A 14,791-nucleotide genomic window follows, 5' to 3' on the forward strand; every position below is an offset into this window, starting at 1 on the left:
GGCAGCTGGCACCGTGTGGGGCCGCATGTCGCCGCCGCATACGCACCAATGCCCGGGCCTCGGGGGCAGGGGAGCCTCACCACGGAGACCGCCAGGCCCGCCAGAGGGAATGTCCGTCCCGCGGCCCCCGCCCTCCTCCCATCAGGACACGGCCCCTAACCAATGCCCCTCTGAAAATCTCTCCCGGCCCCAAATCACCAGGCATTCTGACTTGCAGCCCCAGCAACCAAATGTAGAATATTTGCTTCCCAGTCGGAGGCTCTTAACCCACAGGCTATGAGATCTGGGGAGAAAGGAAATCAGCCCTGAGTGCCTCCCTCTGGCCCAGGGCGGCAGGCTGAGGGTGGACGGCAGGACCCGCGGGGACAGCAGGCCGTGGGCTCGCGGAACGTCGCGCATGGAGCTGCCACCCACGCCCTGAAGCGCGCACAGACCGCAGCCTGCGTGGGAACAAGGCCCCGCAGCAAACCCGCGGCGCTCCCGGGGCGCCCACGGCCTGGCCACAGAGCTCCCAACAGAAAGCTCTTCCGTCGACAGAACGACCCCACGCGACCCCCCACCGCTCACGCGGCCGGTGGCACATGGTACCACTCGTAAAATACAGACAAACTATTGCCTCAGAAGACGCCACCTCAGTAAATCTGAGCAGAAACGCTGACAGAGGCATCCAGAGAGCGTGGCCTTTCCAGGCGCTGCAGACTGCTCGGGGGAAGGGGCAGTGTGAGCTGCCTGGAGAAGGTTCTAGCCTCCACTCGGATCCACCGGATCCCACAGGAACACAACACCCACAGGCCTCCAGAGGCCGCTAAGGCAGGAAACGTCCTCTCCAGCCTGGGGCCACCTTCCTCCATCCCACACCGTCCCTAGGCTTTCTCCCTCGGTCCCCTAGTCTCCTTCTGCGAGGCCCTTCATTTCCAAAGCCATTCACCCCGCCTGCCCCCCAGGCGAGGCCCCCCAACCCAGCGGACTCATCTCTCCCGCACCCCGTTGGGGACCCAACTGCCACCCACCCCTCACTCCCCAGCTACTGTGGGGCAGCACCCAGAGCCCCTGCCTCTCTTTTTAATCACCCCCAAACACACACCACAGCCACTTCCCACCCGGAGGGAGGCAGACTCCAGCGGGAGGCAGCTCGCTGAGCACGTCCACGGTGCTCTCTGCCCGGTGCCTCAGTGAACAGAAACCCCGGGCCCCACCAGCACCGCCCGCTGGGACTTGTGCCACCACCCGCCAGTAGCACCGACTCACTGTCACAGCTATGATCCCACAGATGGGGAAACCGAGCCAGCGGGGTGGCAAAGCTGAGCCCTGGCCCTGGATGTCCTGGCCACAAGCGGGGCTCCCTGCCTGCTCCTCGCTCAGAACCGCAGACCCTCCCAAGGGACCTAAAGTGACCAGGAAGATCAAAACGCTGGCCCTACAGGGTTATGGACACCCCACTTTCTGTGCCCACTGCTGTGTCACATTTAAATTTCTATAATTAGCACTAATACTTCTGTAATGGAAAAAAAAAACAAAGTTTTCTTATATAATTAATGACAGGGTGGCAAACCCACCAATCTTACCTTCTTCCTGCTTGGAGGGAACTTCAGGAAACGCAACACCACACAACGCTATTGGGAAGTAAAGCAAAGTCCAGTCAGTGCCCGCCCCAAGCCTGGGGACCATGGAGTGGCTGTGGGGAGCGGGAGCAGGCCTGGGTCCCAGGGCAACCAGGAAAACCAGACGCCTCTGGCCCAGCCAGCTCGTCCCCAGGAATCAAACTCACAGAAATAACTACGGTACCCAGGAGCCCGCAGCTACCGCAGACGGAGTGTGGTTCGTAATTCCCAGTAAAATGGAAACAACCCCCGGGGCCAACAGTGTGGTGGCTGGACACAGCAGGATGCTGCCACACCTCGGAGCGCAGGACACAGATGGACGTTCACAGACACTGAGCTGCAGTCGTCACGCACTGGTGAGTGAGGAAGTGCACAAACGGGGCTTTAAACACACCTGGACACGTGCATATGGGTACAGCTCCATTCGTGTCAAGTTCAAAAGCCGGTAAGAGCAAGACCCGGGGACCATCCCACAGGTGGGTGGGACTGTCCCGGAGGAATGTTCTAGAAGGGGTTGGTCACAGCACTGCGCATCACAGGATCACCGGTCCCTGCACTCAGTGATAATCGAGCTACATATACACTTACGATCCAGGCACGCTTCTGTAGGTTTGCTACACTTCATTTTTAAAAGTTCATAAAATAAAAAGTTTTAAAGTATGTGTATACTCAGTTTATATGGAAAAGTCTGAAAGGATCCAACACCGGTGACAGCATCTCTAGGGAGCAACAACTGGGACAACTTCTTAACATCTGTCCAGCACAGAACGCCAGGGAAGTGGAGAGAAGGGGACAGGCTCGGGGAGGCCCTGCAGCCTGACGCAGGAGAGCGCCGCAGGCGCTCACGCCCTTGAGGACACAGAGAAGCGGGGATTTTCACAGGCAGAAAAAGTCAGTGAGTGGAAGTATGACACACACACACACACATTAAACTACCTCAAAGCCCACAGTGAAGGTCACAACTTGTCACTTACGAAAGGAACAGAAGTCCCAGGCTGGGGAGGGGGGCATCGCGTGCCAACAGCCTGGCAGCCACACCTGTGAAGCCCTGAGAAGCCACGGCCCTAACTGCGCAGCCACGTGAGTGTCTGACCGTGCGGAGTGGGGACTCTGGCCGCCCAAGGGCTCTGCAGCCTTGAACACGGAGGCAAAGGATTTTCTACACGCTGATGCTTTGAGGTTGAGTGAAAAATCGGAAAACAAAAACGGGATTCCTGAGCACCCAATAAAGGCATAAAATGAGGGGCACCTGGGTGGCTCAGTTGGTTAAGCCTCTGCCTTCAGCTCAGGTCATGATCCCAGGGTCCTGGGATCGAGCCCCCCATCGGGCTCTCTGCTCAGTGGAGAGCCTGCTTCCTCCTCTCTCTCTGCCTGCCTCTCTGCCTACTTGTGCTCTCTATCAAATAAATAAATAAAATCTTTTTTAAAAAAATAGCATAAAATGGAAGCAAGTACACCAAAGCAGTGACAAAAATTATTTTCTCAGTGGGAAAATACTGGGTGCTTTTCACTACCTTCCCTCCAATATTCTGTATTTTCTGGATGGAGACAGCAAGCAGTAATTAGCATCACAGGAGAATGAAAGGCCACAGAGAACACCACACTAAGAGGGCCAGCTGCCCACAAGAAGCCCGAAGGAGGGAACCCGCAGGTGGAATCAAGGCACCAGGGCCTCCAGCACACACAGGGGGTGGAGGGGGAGGCCACCCCGCGCCCACGGGCACCAGCAGGTGCACCATCTCAGGCCCAGGACACACCAGGAAGACCACAGGGCACTGGGGACCAGGCAACTTCCATGAGAAAGGGAGAGAAACACAAGAGAAAGGCTCACCCCTCAGGGTGCTGTCCCGGTGCCCGGGCTGGCTGCTCGTGAGGCCAAGCCACAGCCTAGTCCATCAGAATGCCAGTGACGGAACCCACGCCGGCAGTGTGGAGAGGGGACGAGGGCCGGGACAGGCGCTGGGTTGACAGTCCCATAGAGAAGCTGGTGGCGAGCCATGTCACAGAGGGCAGGCAGGACACCGCAGGGAGGCCAGATAGGAGGGGCGCACTGGGACAGCCTGGGACCTACAGGCCACTCTCCTGGGCAGGACACTCTCCTTCCCAAGCTCCGGCTGCCTGGTCTGCACCCACAGTGGCCACAGGACCAATGCGGTCATGGATTCAAGCAGGGGCCGGGGGTTGCGGGGGTGGGGGCAGCAGTGGAGGAGTAACCCCGGCCAACATCTGGGGGCCAGACACCTGGGGGGTGGGGCAGAAGGGGCACTTGGGTGGTCCCTGAAAGGATGGAAAATCCGACAGCCAGAAGAGAAGGAGCTGTAAGACAGACCCCAACCGCATGGAGTGCACAGCGCAGGTGTCCTAGAGAAGCAGGAACAGGTCTGCAGGGAGCCTTCCGGGCCCGCAGACCCACCCAGACATACACACACACACACAGCGAGGCAGGGGAGCCCATGGTGCCGTCTGGTCCTTCCCCAGGACACACACAAGCCTTGTGGACCTTCCTGGTCGACAGGGCAAGTGCCGTCGGGACTGAGGAGGAAGCGCACAGTGGGCAGGGATGCCACCGAGCCACCTCGGGAGACCAGGCCCAGACAGGCAGAGCTCAAACAGCGGGAAGGCAGAGCTCAGCTCCCCAAGGTTAGGGCTGGAAATCACAAATCCTAGCATGTGACTACAGGTGATCCCGGGAACGATTACAGGCAGGGTCACGTGCAGAACTCTCTTGTGAGGCCTCCCGAGAATAAGTCACATCAGCTGTGTCCACCTAGACGAGCACCACGAAAAATTCCAAACAGAGAATGAACTATTTGTTTAAAAAAAAACAAAAACACTAGAAACAACAAAAAGTTAAGACTCTCTGAGCTAGATTCAGCAGAAAATTAAAGAAGGGAGTGGCCCACTTGGGAATATGCCATATTCAAAAACAAAAAAAAACAACAAAAAAAAAGCCCAGAACAGAACCACCCTCCTCTGTCTGCAGCATCTCCGTCATACATGATCCACAAACCAGGAATCCCGAAACCAGGATGGCAAGAGGAGTCCGACAGACCCTGACTGCTTGAACTTCGCATCTTCAGGACCCAGACAAACACCCAGGGCGTCAGAACAGTCGCAGAGGTAAAGGGTCCCACACACCCTCAGAAGCTTAGAAAGGCTGTAAACCTGAAAGGCAGAAACGAGCTGCTTCTCCTGAGCTTTTGCAGAAGATTCTTGTTGGCAGGTATTTCGCGTTCACCTGTCGACAGGGAGGAACGCATCCCTGGAGCTGGTGTGACAAGCCCCGGGGGAGGGGCACTTGCTCCCACCACTGGGGACACTTCAGAGATGGAGTGACAAGCCAGACTCGTGACCTTCCCAGGACAGGGCAGGGCCAAAGCCACCTGACGAGAAGGTGAGGAGGGCGAGTGCAGATGGAGAAGCAGAGAGAAAGCCCACGTGGCAGCACACAGGAGGGCTACTGCGGGCTTGACCACAGCTCAGCGTGAGCCCAAGTGGGACAGGCCACAAGAAGAGCCACAGGGTCCTTGGGCCGCAGCAGTGGAGGACAGTGCACTCCCACGGGGGGGATGCCTTTGCCCAGGACCCCTCCATGGGGCGGGTTCCTGGAGTCCCCCTGCATACTGTGCCAGGCAGGCCACAGCCTCGGAGCAGCACAGAGGGTCTGTGCCAGGCCCAGGGCAGCAAAGGCAGGGCCTCCGCCGTGGCATGGAGGAGCCACCGGACAGCAGACGGCAGCCTGTCAGGAACTGACCAACCCTTGGGTCTTACATTGCCCACACAGGCTCCACAGTCCACAAGTTCTCAAAGCCTCCCAACCTGCTAGGCCGTGTTCCTTCGGTGCAGACCCTGGGCCTCGGGACCGGCTGCCTGAAGGCACCCCACGTCCTGATGCTGGAGAGGAGGAAAGATGGCTGTGGCACTTTTTAAGGACGCTCAGTTCTGAAAGTTGAGCTGAAAAGGGACAGTGTCCTGACCCGCAAGAACACTGGCGAAGCCGCCCTCCCCCTTGGAGTGAATGAGGTGGGTCTGGGGGGCAGGAGCACTTGTTCTCTCCCCCAGGCACACGCACCCTCTCCTCCAGCACAGCAGGGCCCGGACACGCTGCCTCCGGGGCTCTACCCTCCTTTCCACACCTAAAGGCCCACGCAAAGCATGAAGGCCTCTCCACGTTCAAGAGGCAAGTCAGAAACTTCACTGGGTAGGGACGTTTCCTCACAAGACCACTTGCGACAAGGAGCTAACACCAACCAGGCTGGAATGAGCACAGCTGAACAGATTTCGACTTAAAATAAGCATGAAGAGCACAGGTCCTGGGTAGCCTGATGACTGAGTGGAAAAGGGAAAGGAAACACAAGCCCTAAGAGAAAGGGCTGAGCTGTGGGGGAGGGGCTGGGCTGTGGGGGAGGAGTGGGGGGGAGGGACGGAGATCATGGCCACCCCAGAGGCCTCCCAGCTTCCAGCCTCATGTTCTCTTACTTCGAGTCTGTGCCTTGCTCCTCCATCTGACACCCTTGCAACTCGGCAATTAGCCCCCACTCGAAAGGAAGCCTTAGCCTTACGTGACATGAAGATCCGCTACCCAGCCTACTGCGGAACTGAGCACGAGCATTTCTTCTATGAAAGGGTTCAGGGGTCACAACAGTAACCCAACACCCCAAGGGACCCGTGCTGGAATATCCCGTGCCCCGCCGCACCCTCAAACACCACAGCGCCCAGCAGACGGTGCAAAGAAGGGCTCTAGGTTAACGCTGCCCATTATTCATCTGGAGATCCTGACTGAAGCCTGCGCGCAGTTCTTCAGCTGCCTGACTGCGCTAATGGGAAACAAAGTGCAAAGGCACATCACAGGGGCCACCTGGGTGACTGCAGCTTCCCCTGCCACTGACCCCACACAGCCTGCGCAGAAACCACAGAGCAGGGGGCCACCCGGTAGGAGCTGCGGCACTGAAGTCAAAGGGAATGAGAGTGTTCACTTGCCCAGCACCTGCTCACCTAACCTTCTAGCAAGTCCACAATGGGCATTTTGTTCCTAGTTCCACTTTATGAATCCAGAAAGTGCGCCTGGGCCACGCAGTGGTAGAACTGGGATGGCACCCAGCTGTATGACTCCAACTCCCCAGCTCTTAACCCCTTGGTGACACCCAGGGCTCCTCCTCTGCCCACCACATTCCAGCCTAGTTGTATCAGCAAAACATCAGAGGTTTGGGGCTTTACAGGAATCCACATGCTTCTCTTCCTGGATTCGCTCCCCTGCGAGTCCTTATTGCACTTTCTGAAACTCCAGCCCCTCACTGAATTAAGAAAAAGAAACCCTTTAAATTCTTAAAGACTCTGAACAAGAACACCTGGACAAATCATTATTAGCAACAGCTGCAGGAGCACAGCAATTCCGTCGGTCTTGGACGATACACTCCCTTGGCGCAGGGAGATACCAGCACCTCCCGCACTTCGCTGCTTCCTCCAGCTCCCCGGACCCCCATGCGGACCCCGGGTATCCCCAGGGCGGCCTCTCGGCTCAGCCTCCGCCCCATCGCGGCTGGTCAATCGGACATGGCACCGCGTGCGGCGCGGTGGCGGTGGGGGTGCTGGGGGGACGCAGCCCTGACGTGGGTTACACTGGGCGAGGGGTGGCACCGACCTGGGGGGGGAGAGGTGACACTGGGGGGACGAGGAACTTACCCGAGGGAACGCGGATACGCGGGATGCGGAACTACCCGGGGCGGGGGAGGGGGTGCGGGAGAACCGATCCGCCGGGAGAGGGGTGCCAGCGGGTCGTGGAACAGACCCTTGGGGCGGGGGAGTATTGCTGGGGGTACTCGGAACCAGCCGGGACAGGGCAGGGGGCACCAGGGGGTCGTGGAACAGACCCTGGAGGGAGTGTTCCTGGGGGATCGCGGAACTCCCCGGGGGCAGGGTGAGGGCCCAGCACTGCGCCGACCTTCCGCCGCTCACCTGCGCGTGGGCCACCACCAGGCTCTTGTTGCCCTCACCGTGATACCTCCATTCATTCTCGTCCATCTTTCCCTCGTCCATCCCCCGGTGCGGCCCTGGCGCCTCTCGCGGCCGCGAGGTGAGGGCCGCCCGTCCGCCTGGGCACCAGCCGCAGCCGTCGGGGGAGGAGCGCCTGTCAGCCACGGCCTCAGCTCGACCCTGCCGCCCCGACTGCCAGGATCCGGCCGCCGGAAGCCACGCCCCCGGTAGCTGCCATGGCTGAGTCGGGCAACTTCCGGGTTTGTGCCCGCTTCTCCTCCATTGATCACTGCGGCGGATGGTCAGGAGGCCATCTTGGGTGCTGGCACGGTGACTCACTTCCGGAGCGCGGATTTGAGAACCGGAAACGAGGTTTCCGGTCCTGGCGCCGGAAGTGAGGCAAGCGGGAGCAGCCGGCGGCTGGTCGGCGCCCAGTGCTGGCCTGGCGGAGATAGAGATCCGGCGGGCGGGGAGAAGGAAAGGGGGTAGCCGGGCGGCCGCCCAAGTCGGGGAAGGGGTGGCCAGGCAGGCCGGGGGTTACGGTGGTCTGCGAGCCTCGGCCCCCTCAGTCGTGGAAGCCCCGCAAGGCATTGGCGTCTCTGAGCCCCCGCTTCCTTTTCTGTATGAAGTAGGATGTGCCTCATCTCGCACGGGGTTCTTAGTATCACCTCGTGCTTGCTCCGTGGCGCAGAACCTCCCCAGCAGTCCGAGGTGGAAGCATTGTCCTCCGCACTTCACAGGTGTGGAAGCGTGGCCCCGGACTAGTGGGTTTCCTGGAGCCTTTAGCGGGAGGCTGGGGGTCAGTGGCCAGCCCCTCCTCCCGGCACCCGCGATGCCGTCCTCTAGAGCTGCAGCCAAGTTCAGTTAGATGAGCGGCCCCCAAACTCTCCGTCCCAGGACCTCAGAAAGCTTTTGCTAGCGTTGTTTACGGTATTGTAAGTGTGAAATTTAAGAGTACTTTAACATTTAAAAATCAACATTATGCTTTTGGGGTGCCAGGGTGGCTCAGTCGGTTGAACATCTTAGCTCTTGATTTCGGCTCAGTTCACGGTGTCCGTATGGGATTGAGCTCCGCCCTGGGCTCTGCACTCAGCAGGGAGCCTGCTTCTCTCCCTCACCCCCGGCTCCTGCGCGCAGGCGCACGAACTCTCACTCTCTCTAAATGGATAGGTCTGTACAAATATATAAATATTACACGTTTGGGAAAAATATTTCCCAAAAATATAGAGAAGAATGGTAACTGTTATACATTTTTGCAAATCTCCCTAAAGTTTGGATTCATAGAAGGTAGTAGGAGTCTCACATCACCTTCTGCGTTCAATCTGTTGGAATATATAGCTTTGAAGTATACCAGGAAAACCCAGCTTCAGATCTATGGTTCAACATAGAAAGAGCTACAGACCGAACTTTGAAAACTGCTTAGAGCACCACTGGGCACCTGGCAAGGCCTCGGGAACAGTAATGAAATGCCAGTCAGTCGGCAAAACAAGCCCATAGTGTTGAGGACTGGCCCAGATAGAAGGCAGCTGGGGCCTGGGGTGGGTAGCGCTCCCCAGGGATGGTTGAAAAGCAGGCGAGGAACAGCCCACTCATAGGAGGTAAATAGTCCCGAAGTGGGGGAGGGAGACACACACTCACAGGAGAAAGCCTCCGCACACTCTCACAAGGCCTGAGAACCCTAAACATGTCTGAGATTGAGTTTCTCAGCATCTCTGAACAGAGAATTAGTATCATATTAAGACATTTCCCTTGGGACGCCTGGGTGGCTCAGTTGGTTGGACGACTGCCTTCGGCTCAGGTCATGATCCCGGAGTCCCAGGATCGAGTCCCGCATCGGGCTCCCAGCTCCATGGGGAGTCTGCTTCTCTCTCTGACCTTCTCCTCGCTCATGTTCTCTCTCACTGTCTCTCTCTCAAATAAATAAATAAAATCTTTAAAAAAAAAAAAAAAGACATTTCCCTAAGGAACCCTCCAGTGCTAAAAATGTTCTCTGTCTGGGTTTCTTTATTCAAGGAGCATTTTATCACACTGTTCAGAAGTACTAGCAAATGGTGATGATAAAAAGATTACATCTTGGTTTCGTGGTTGCTTTTAAATTCTCCACAGATGGGGGCACCTGGGTGGCTCAGTGGGTTAAGGCGCTGACTTCGGCTCAGGTCATGATCTCAGGGTCCGGGATTGAGTCCCACATCGGGCTCTCTGCTCAGCAGGGAGCCTGCTTCCCTTCCTCTCTGCCTACTTGTGATCTCTCTCTCTCTCTCTCTCTGTCAAATATATAAGTAAATCTTTAAAAGAATAAAAAAATAAATTCTCCACAGATGTACCTGGTGGATGGTGCCCACCCTACCCCACCCCCACCCCATCCCCAGCTTGGTACACCGCTGACTGCAGGCAGAGCCAGGTGCTTTGAAAGCATCATGTTAACAACATGGAGGAGAATGGAACCATCTGGAGGCCAGAAGGGAAAAAGGAAAGGCTAGAAAAGACACGAGCATTAGGAGAAGTACCTCTTCCTCTATTCAGCCCATGTGGTCTGACTTAAATTAACATCATGCCTAGTCTCCAGGCTGGCTTGTGATCTCAGCCTGGGTGCAACTGAGAACTATATTCTCAAGGAATTACATCAAGCCAGGCTGCAGACATGATCCAGGTTCATCCAGTGAAGCTCGCTCCTCCGGCTTGCTTGAAGTGATCATGGGGAGAGTCACCCTCAGCTGGGTGACTAAGAAGCCGGGAGATCAGGGTGTGCTGCCAGCAGGGGTCCAGACATCTCTGACGGCAGCAAACAGCTGGCAAGTGGTGAGGACGGGAACACCTGCTGAGCCCAAGGATCAAGTCTTACTCAGCTGCTCTCAGGTTTCTGATGCAGCAGATTCCATCTTTTGCTAAAATAATTTGAGCTGAGTTCCTTTCACTCACAACCTGAAGAGTCCGATGTGATAACAAGGTACACTGGGGTGGACCAGTCACCTCAGGTAGTGAGGAAGTGAAGCCAAGACCAAAAGGCGAAGGTTAGCAGGGCCTCCTGCACACGGCCCGGGTCCCTGGGTGCTTTTGGAGCTGCCATCTGGGTGCCAGCCACACTGCCACCACGACTAATCACGGCCTTCTCCTTTTGTGTTTAAAAAAGACGAACGGAGAAGAGCGGAAGGAAGAAAGGTGAGGTGGGACACTCACCTTCCAGCCACACTGAGCAGCCATCCAGAAACAAGGTGGCCGGATACTGGGAAGTAAGGGCCAGCAATGAGTACTTCCCGTTGCTCTTCCGATGTGTGTCTGGGCTCCTCACTGCACAGCTTACATCTGAAGGACGTGCGCAGCGATGTGTGTCACCTACTGTGATCACCTGGTATGAAGGCACTTCACCCCTGGCATTTCCCTCCAAAACCTATAACCCCCATCAATCATGAGAAAAAGTGAGGGACATTCGACCAGGATTCCTCAGACTGTCTGGGACACGGGAGAGATGGACAGACCAGAGTCGCTTAAGGAGACAAGCCCCCTAAATGCAATGTGGGATCTGAAAAGGATGTTGGTGGAGAAAGTGGTAAACTCCCCCAAAAATCTGGAGTTTAGTTGGTAACCATGGACCGATGTTAATTTCTTCGTCCTGGGAAACAAACCACATATGTTAACACGGTGGGAAGCTGGGGGAAAGGCATATGGCACTATGTCACATGTTTGCATAAACCCAAAATAAGGAGTTTACTTACAAAAAAAGAATTCATTTTTCAGCTTCTTTCATAAATACATCATTAAGTATGTATTTTAAAATATATGTCATATCAAACTGGCAAAATAAAAGTAATCTTTACAACGTTTGCGTGGATGGCGGGGAGGGACAGACAGGACACACTGCTGGGGGAGAAGGATCTGCACTGTTGGAGGTCCAAATAGAGCCGCATCAGTAGAAGTAGTTGCTGCTAGTCCTCTTTGACCCATCATTTCCATGCCCACAAATTACCCTACAAAACCCCCAATACACACAGGGTATTTGTACAAGCAGCGGTGTTGGACAGGGCTTGGTTCCCAACATGGGCACCTTGAGACAGCCTCAGGCTGCACTGACCGGCCCCAGCACGACACTGGGAGCGACGCTCTGCAACCGTGTTCTAACAAGTTTCCTGGGCGACTCTCGGGCACTGAATTACGGCATACTCAAAAAGCACACAGTCGGTCAGAAAACGAGTCACACTTGTACTGACGTGAGCACTGTTCAAAGTCTGCGGTTGTGAAGCAAATGTGTGGGTGTGGGTGTGGGTGTAAATGCAAACTAGAGGGGATCCAAGTAATCCCGTCTGGAAGGAGGAGAGAGGGAGAAACAAGAGAAATAATGTCACTTTCTTCATATATTGTTGATTGAATGTATTCATGAAACACTTCTACAATAAAAATTTAAGGTTTTGTTTTCTCATTATTTATTTGACAGAGAGAGCTTGCACAAGCAGAGGAAAAGAAAGAGAAGCAGACTCCCCGTGGAGCTGGGAGCCCGACGTGGGGCTCCATCCCAGGACCCCGGAATCCGGACCTGAGCCAAAGACACGCTTAACTGACTGAGCCACCCAGGTGCCTGTTGCTTTTTTTCTTTTTAAGATTTTATTTTTTTATTATTTACAATAAAAATTTTAACGAATACATTCTCAGTACTTATTTTTTTAACCGAGGTAGAACGATCACTGTGTATGCAAGTGAAAGATGCCCGTGTATGCTGTTAAATACAGGAATAAATGTGTTCGAATAGGAAAGAACATAAAAAAAATATGTGCCTTATTGTGCACTGCGGTTTTCTTTGGGGATCAGACCACGGTGAGGTGTCCTGCATTTTTCTATAACATTTGAATTTGGCACGAAAGGCATGAGTTACCTTTGTAATTGGAGTGGTGGGGGGGAGTCCTGCATGAGGTGGCCTTGGGGTGGCCTTGGGGTGCTCAGGTACAGAAACTGGGCAACTGGGAACGAACTCCTAGCTACGTGGGTCCCCTGAACCCACCAGGGGCAAGGTGCTGCTCTCCCGAGCCGATCCCACCGACTCCAACACGCCCTAACTGCATAATGAGTTGGGGGGCCTTTGAGGGCACACAGCCCCTTCCCATTCAAAGAGAGGGTGAGGCTGAGCATGCTGTCACCTGCGCTGCTCACGTCCCCAGGGCCTGTGTCCAGCGCAGCTGCTCCCCACCTGCCTTCTGCTCGCCTCCCTCTCCAGCTCTCGTGCTCCAGGATAATCCAAGCAAAGGGATGACCCTCCTGAATGAGGCCATTATTACCATCTCTGACCTAGACAACACAGTAAAGGACCAGCCAACAAGAACAGGATCAGTGACTTTATCTACATAAAAAAATTAAAACCTAGAGGCACCTGGGTGGCTGAGGGTGTTAGGCAACTGCCTTCAGCTCAGGTCATGATCCCAGAGTCCCAGGATCGAGTCCCACCTCAGGCTCCCGGCACAAGGAATCTGCTTCTCCCTCTGACCCTCTCCCCTCCCATGGTATCTCTCTCTCTCTCTCTCAAGTAAACAAATAAAATCTTTAAAAAAATTAAAACCTGGAGATACCCAGCAGCAGTCAAATTCACAGACAAAGTAGATGGTGGGTGCCAGGGCCGAGGGAGGACGGGCGGCTCGTGTTTAATGGGGACACGGTTCAGTTTGGAAAGATGCAAGTGGTCTGAAGGGGGCTGGTGTGATGGTTGCACAATGTGAATGTACGTAATGCCACTGAATTTAAAAATTATTAAAATGGTAAATTTTAGGTTACAGGTATTTTACCACCATAAAAAGAAATTAAAATCTCGGGCGCCTGGGTGGCTCAGTGGGTTAAGCCGCTGCCTTCGGCTCAGGTCATGATCTCAGGGTCCTGGGATCGAGTCCCGCATCGGGCTCTCTGCTTGGCAGGGAGCCTGCTTCCCTCTCTCTCTCTCTCTGCCTGCCTCTCTGCCTACTTGTGATTTCTCTCTGTCAAATAAATAAATAAAGTCTTTAAAAAAAAATTAAAAAAAAAAAATAAAATAAATAAAATCTCTGCACAACAGTTCACAAAACTGCAGTGCACGTAACTGACCAAAAAATAGAATTGGAAACATCTAAATTATCCATCAAAGACATACTATGCAGCAATTAGAAAGAAGAATCTCCAAGATACATTGTTGAGTGACAAATAGTAAGTTATAAGATACTGGGTGGCCCAGTCAGTTGAGCGTCTGCCTTCAGCTCAGGTCATGATCCCAGGGTCCCAGGATTGAGTCCCGCATCTGGCTCCCCACTCAGCAGACAGCCTGCTTCTCCCTCTGCCTGCTGCTCCCCCTGCTTGTGCGCGCACGCTCTCGTTCTCTCTCTGACAAATAAGTAAATAAAATCTTAAAAAAAAAAAAAAAGATACTGGGTATGCTATGACACTATTGGTACAAAAAATATGCAGCAAGGTCACCCGGCTGGCTTGTTGGAGAGCACACAACTCTTGATCTTGGCATCGTGAGTTTGAGCCCCATTTTGGGAACAGAGTCTATTAAACATACATATATCTATGCATAAACACATACATAATCAGCCAAATGGTCCCATAGAGTATACACTATCTCTAATATAATCCGTAAGAAGCTGGTAGTAGTTACATATTATAAGTAGAATGCGGTGGTGAAAATAAAATCTTGGCTCTACTCTGCATATTCTTTTTCTTCTTCCCAGATATTGTGTGTTTGTGTGTGTGTGTGTGTGTGTGTGTGTGTGCGCACGCATTATCTATTAAAAATATGGAGGGGGCGCCTGGGTGGCTCAGTTGGTTAAGTGTCTGCCTTTGTCTCACTCAGGTCATGCTTCCAGGGTCGTGGAATCAAGTCCCACATAGAGCTCCCTGCTCGGCGGAGATAATAAATAAGTAAATAAATAAATAAATAAAATCTTTTTCAAAAATAGAAAGAGGAATTCTGGCTTCCAAACTTGCATGTAGAATGCTGGGAAATTGTTGCTTTGTCCCTCCAACAACAACAATAACAAAACAGCTAAACTGAAAACCAATAAGCCAAGTATTTTATTTGTTTTTTATTTTGTTTTTTTTTATTTTATTTTTATTTTTATTAAGTATTTTATTTGTTTGTTTTAGAGAAAGAAAGAGCATGCTTTAGAGGGGGGAAGAACAGAGGGAGAGGGAGAGAGACTTTCAAGCAGACTTCATGCCAAGCATATTACCCTAATTCTATTGGAGAAGTGAGGTCACAGGGCAAG

General features: G+C 53.9%; 1 protein-coding gene and 1 long non-coding RNA gene across 9 annotated transcripts in view; one reads left to right on the top strand and one right to left on the bottom strand.

The window, feature by feature from the left end:
• IPPK (inositol-pentakisphosphate 2-kinase) overlaps positions 1–7,806 on the bottom strand; it is a 46,833-nt gene extending 39,027 nt beyond the window's left edge. For 2 of the 8 annotated variants that reach the window (XR_004277362.1, XM_032307087.1), the window contains exons 1-2: positions 7,557–7,806; positions 1,566–1,613 (exon numbers count right to left, since the gene is read on the bottom strand). Coding sequence is in view for 6 of the 8 variants with exons in the window: in XM_032307087.1 (XP_032162978.1) it covers positions 1,566–1,613; positions 7,557–7,637 (129 nt within the window). In the remaining 2 variants the exon portion in view is untranslated. Of the gene's footprint in view, positions 1–198; positions 284–1,565; positions 1,614–7,556 lie in introns of all 8 variants that reach the window. The other 6 variants (XM_032307090.1, XM_032307088.1, XM_032307086.1 and 3 more) reach the window with 5 other exon arrangements.
• Positions 7,807–7,959: 153 nt separating this feature from the next.
• Positions 7,960–12,050, top strand: LOC116570279. The gene is made up of 3 exons (XR_004277363.1): positions 7,960–8,314; positions 10,705–10,923; positions 12,004–12,050. It is a non-coding gene; the product is annotated as an uncharacterized LOC116570279 (long non-coding RNA).
• The last annotated feature ends 2,741 nt before the right edge of the window (positions 12,051–14,791 follow it).

The sequence above is a fragment of the Mustela erminea genome, chromosome 12 (genome assembly GCF_009829155.1).
Source record: "Mustela erminea isolate mMusErm1 chromosome 12, mMusErm1.Pri, whole genome shotgun sequence".
NCBI classification, from domain to species: Eukaryota; Metazoa; Chordata; class Mammalia; order Carnivora; family Mustelidae; genus Mustela; species Mustela erminea.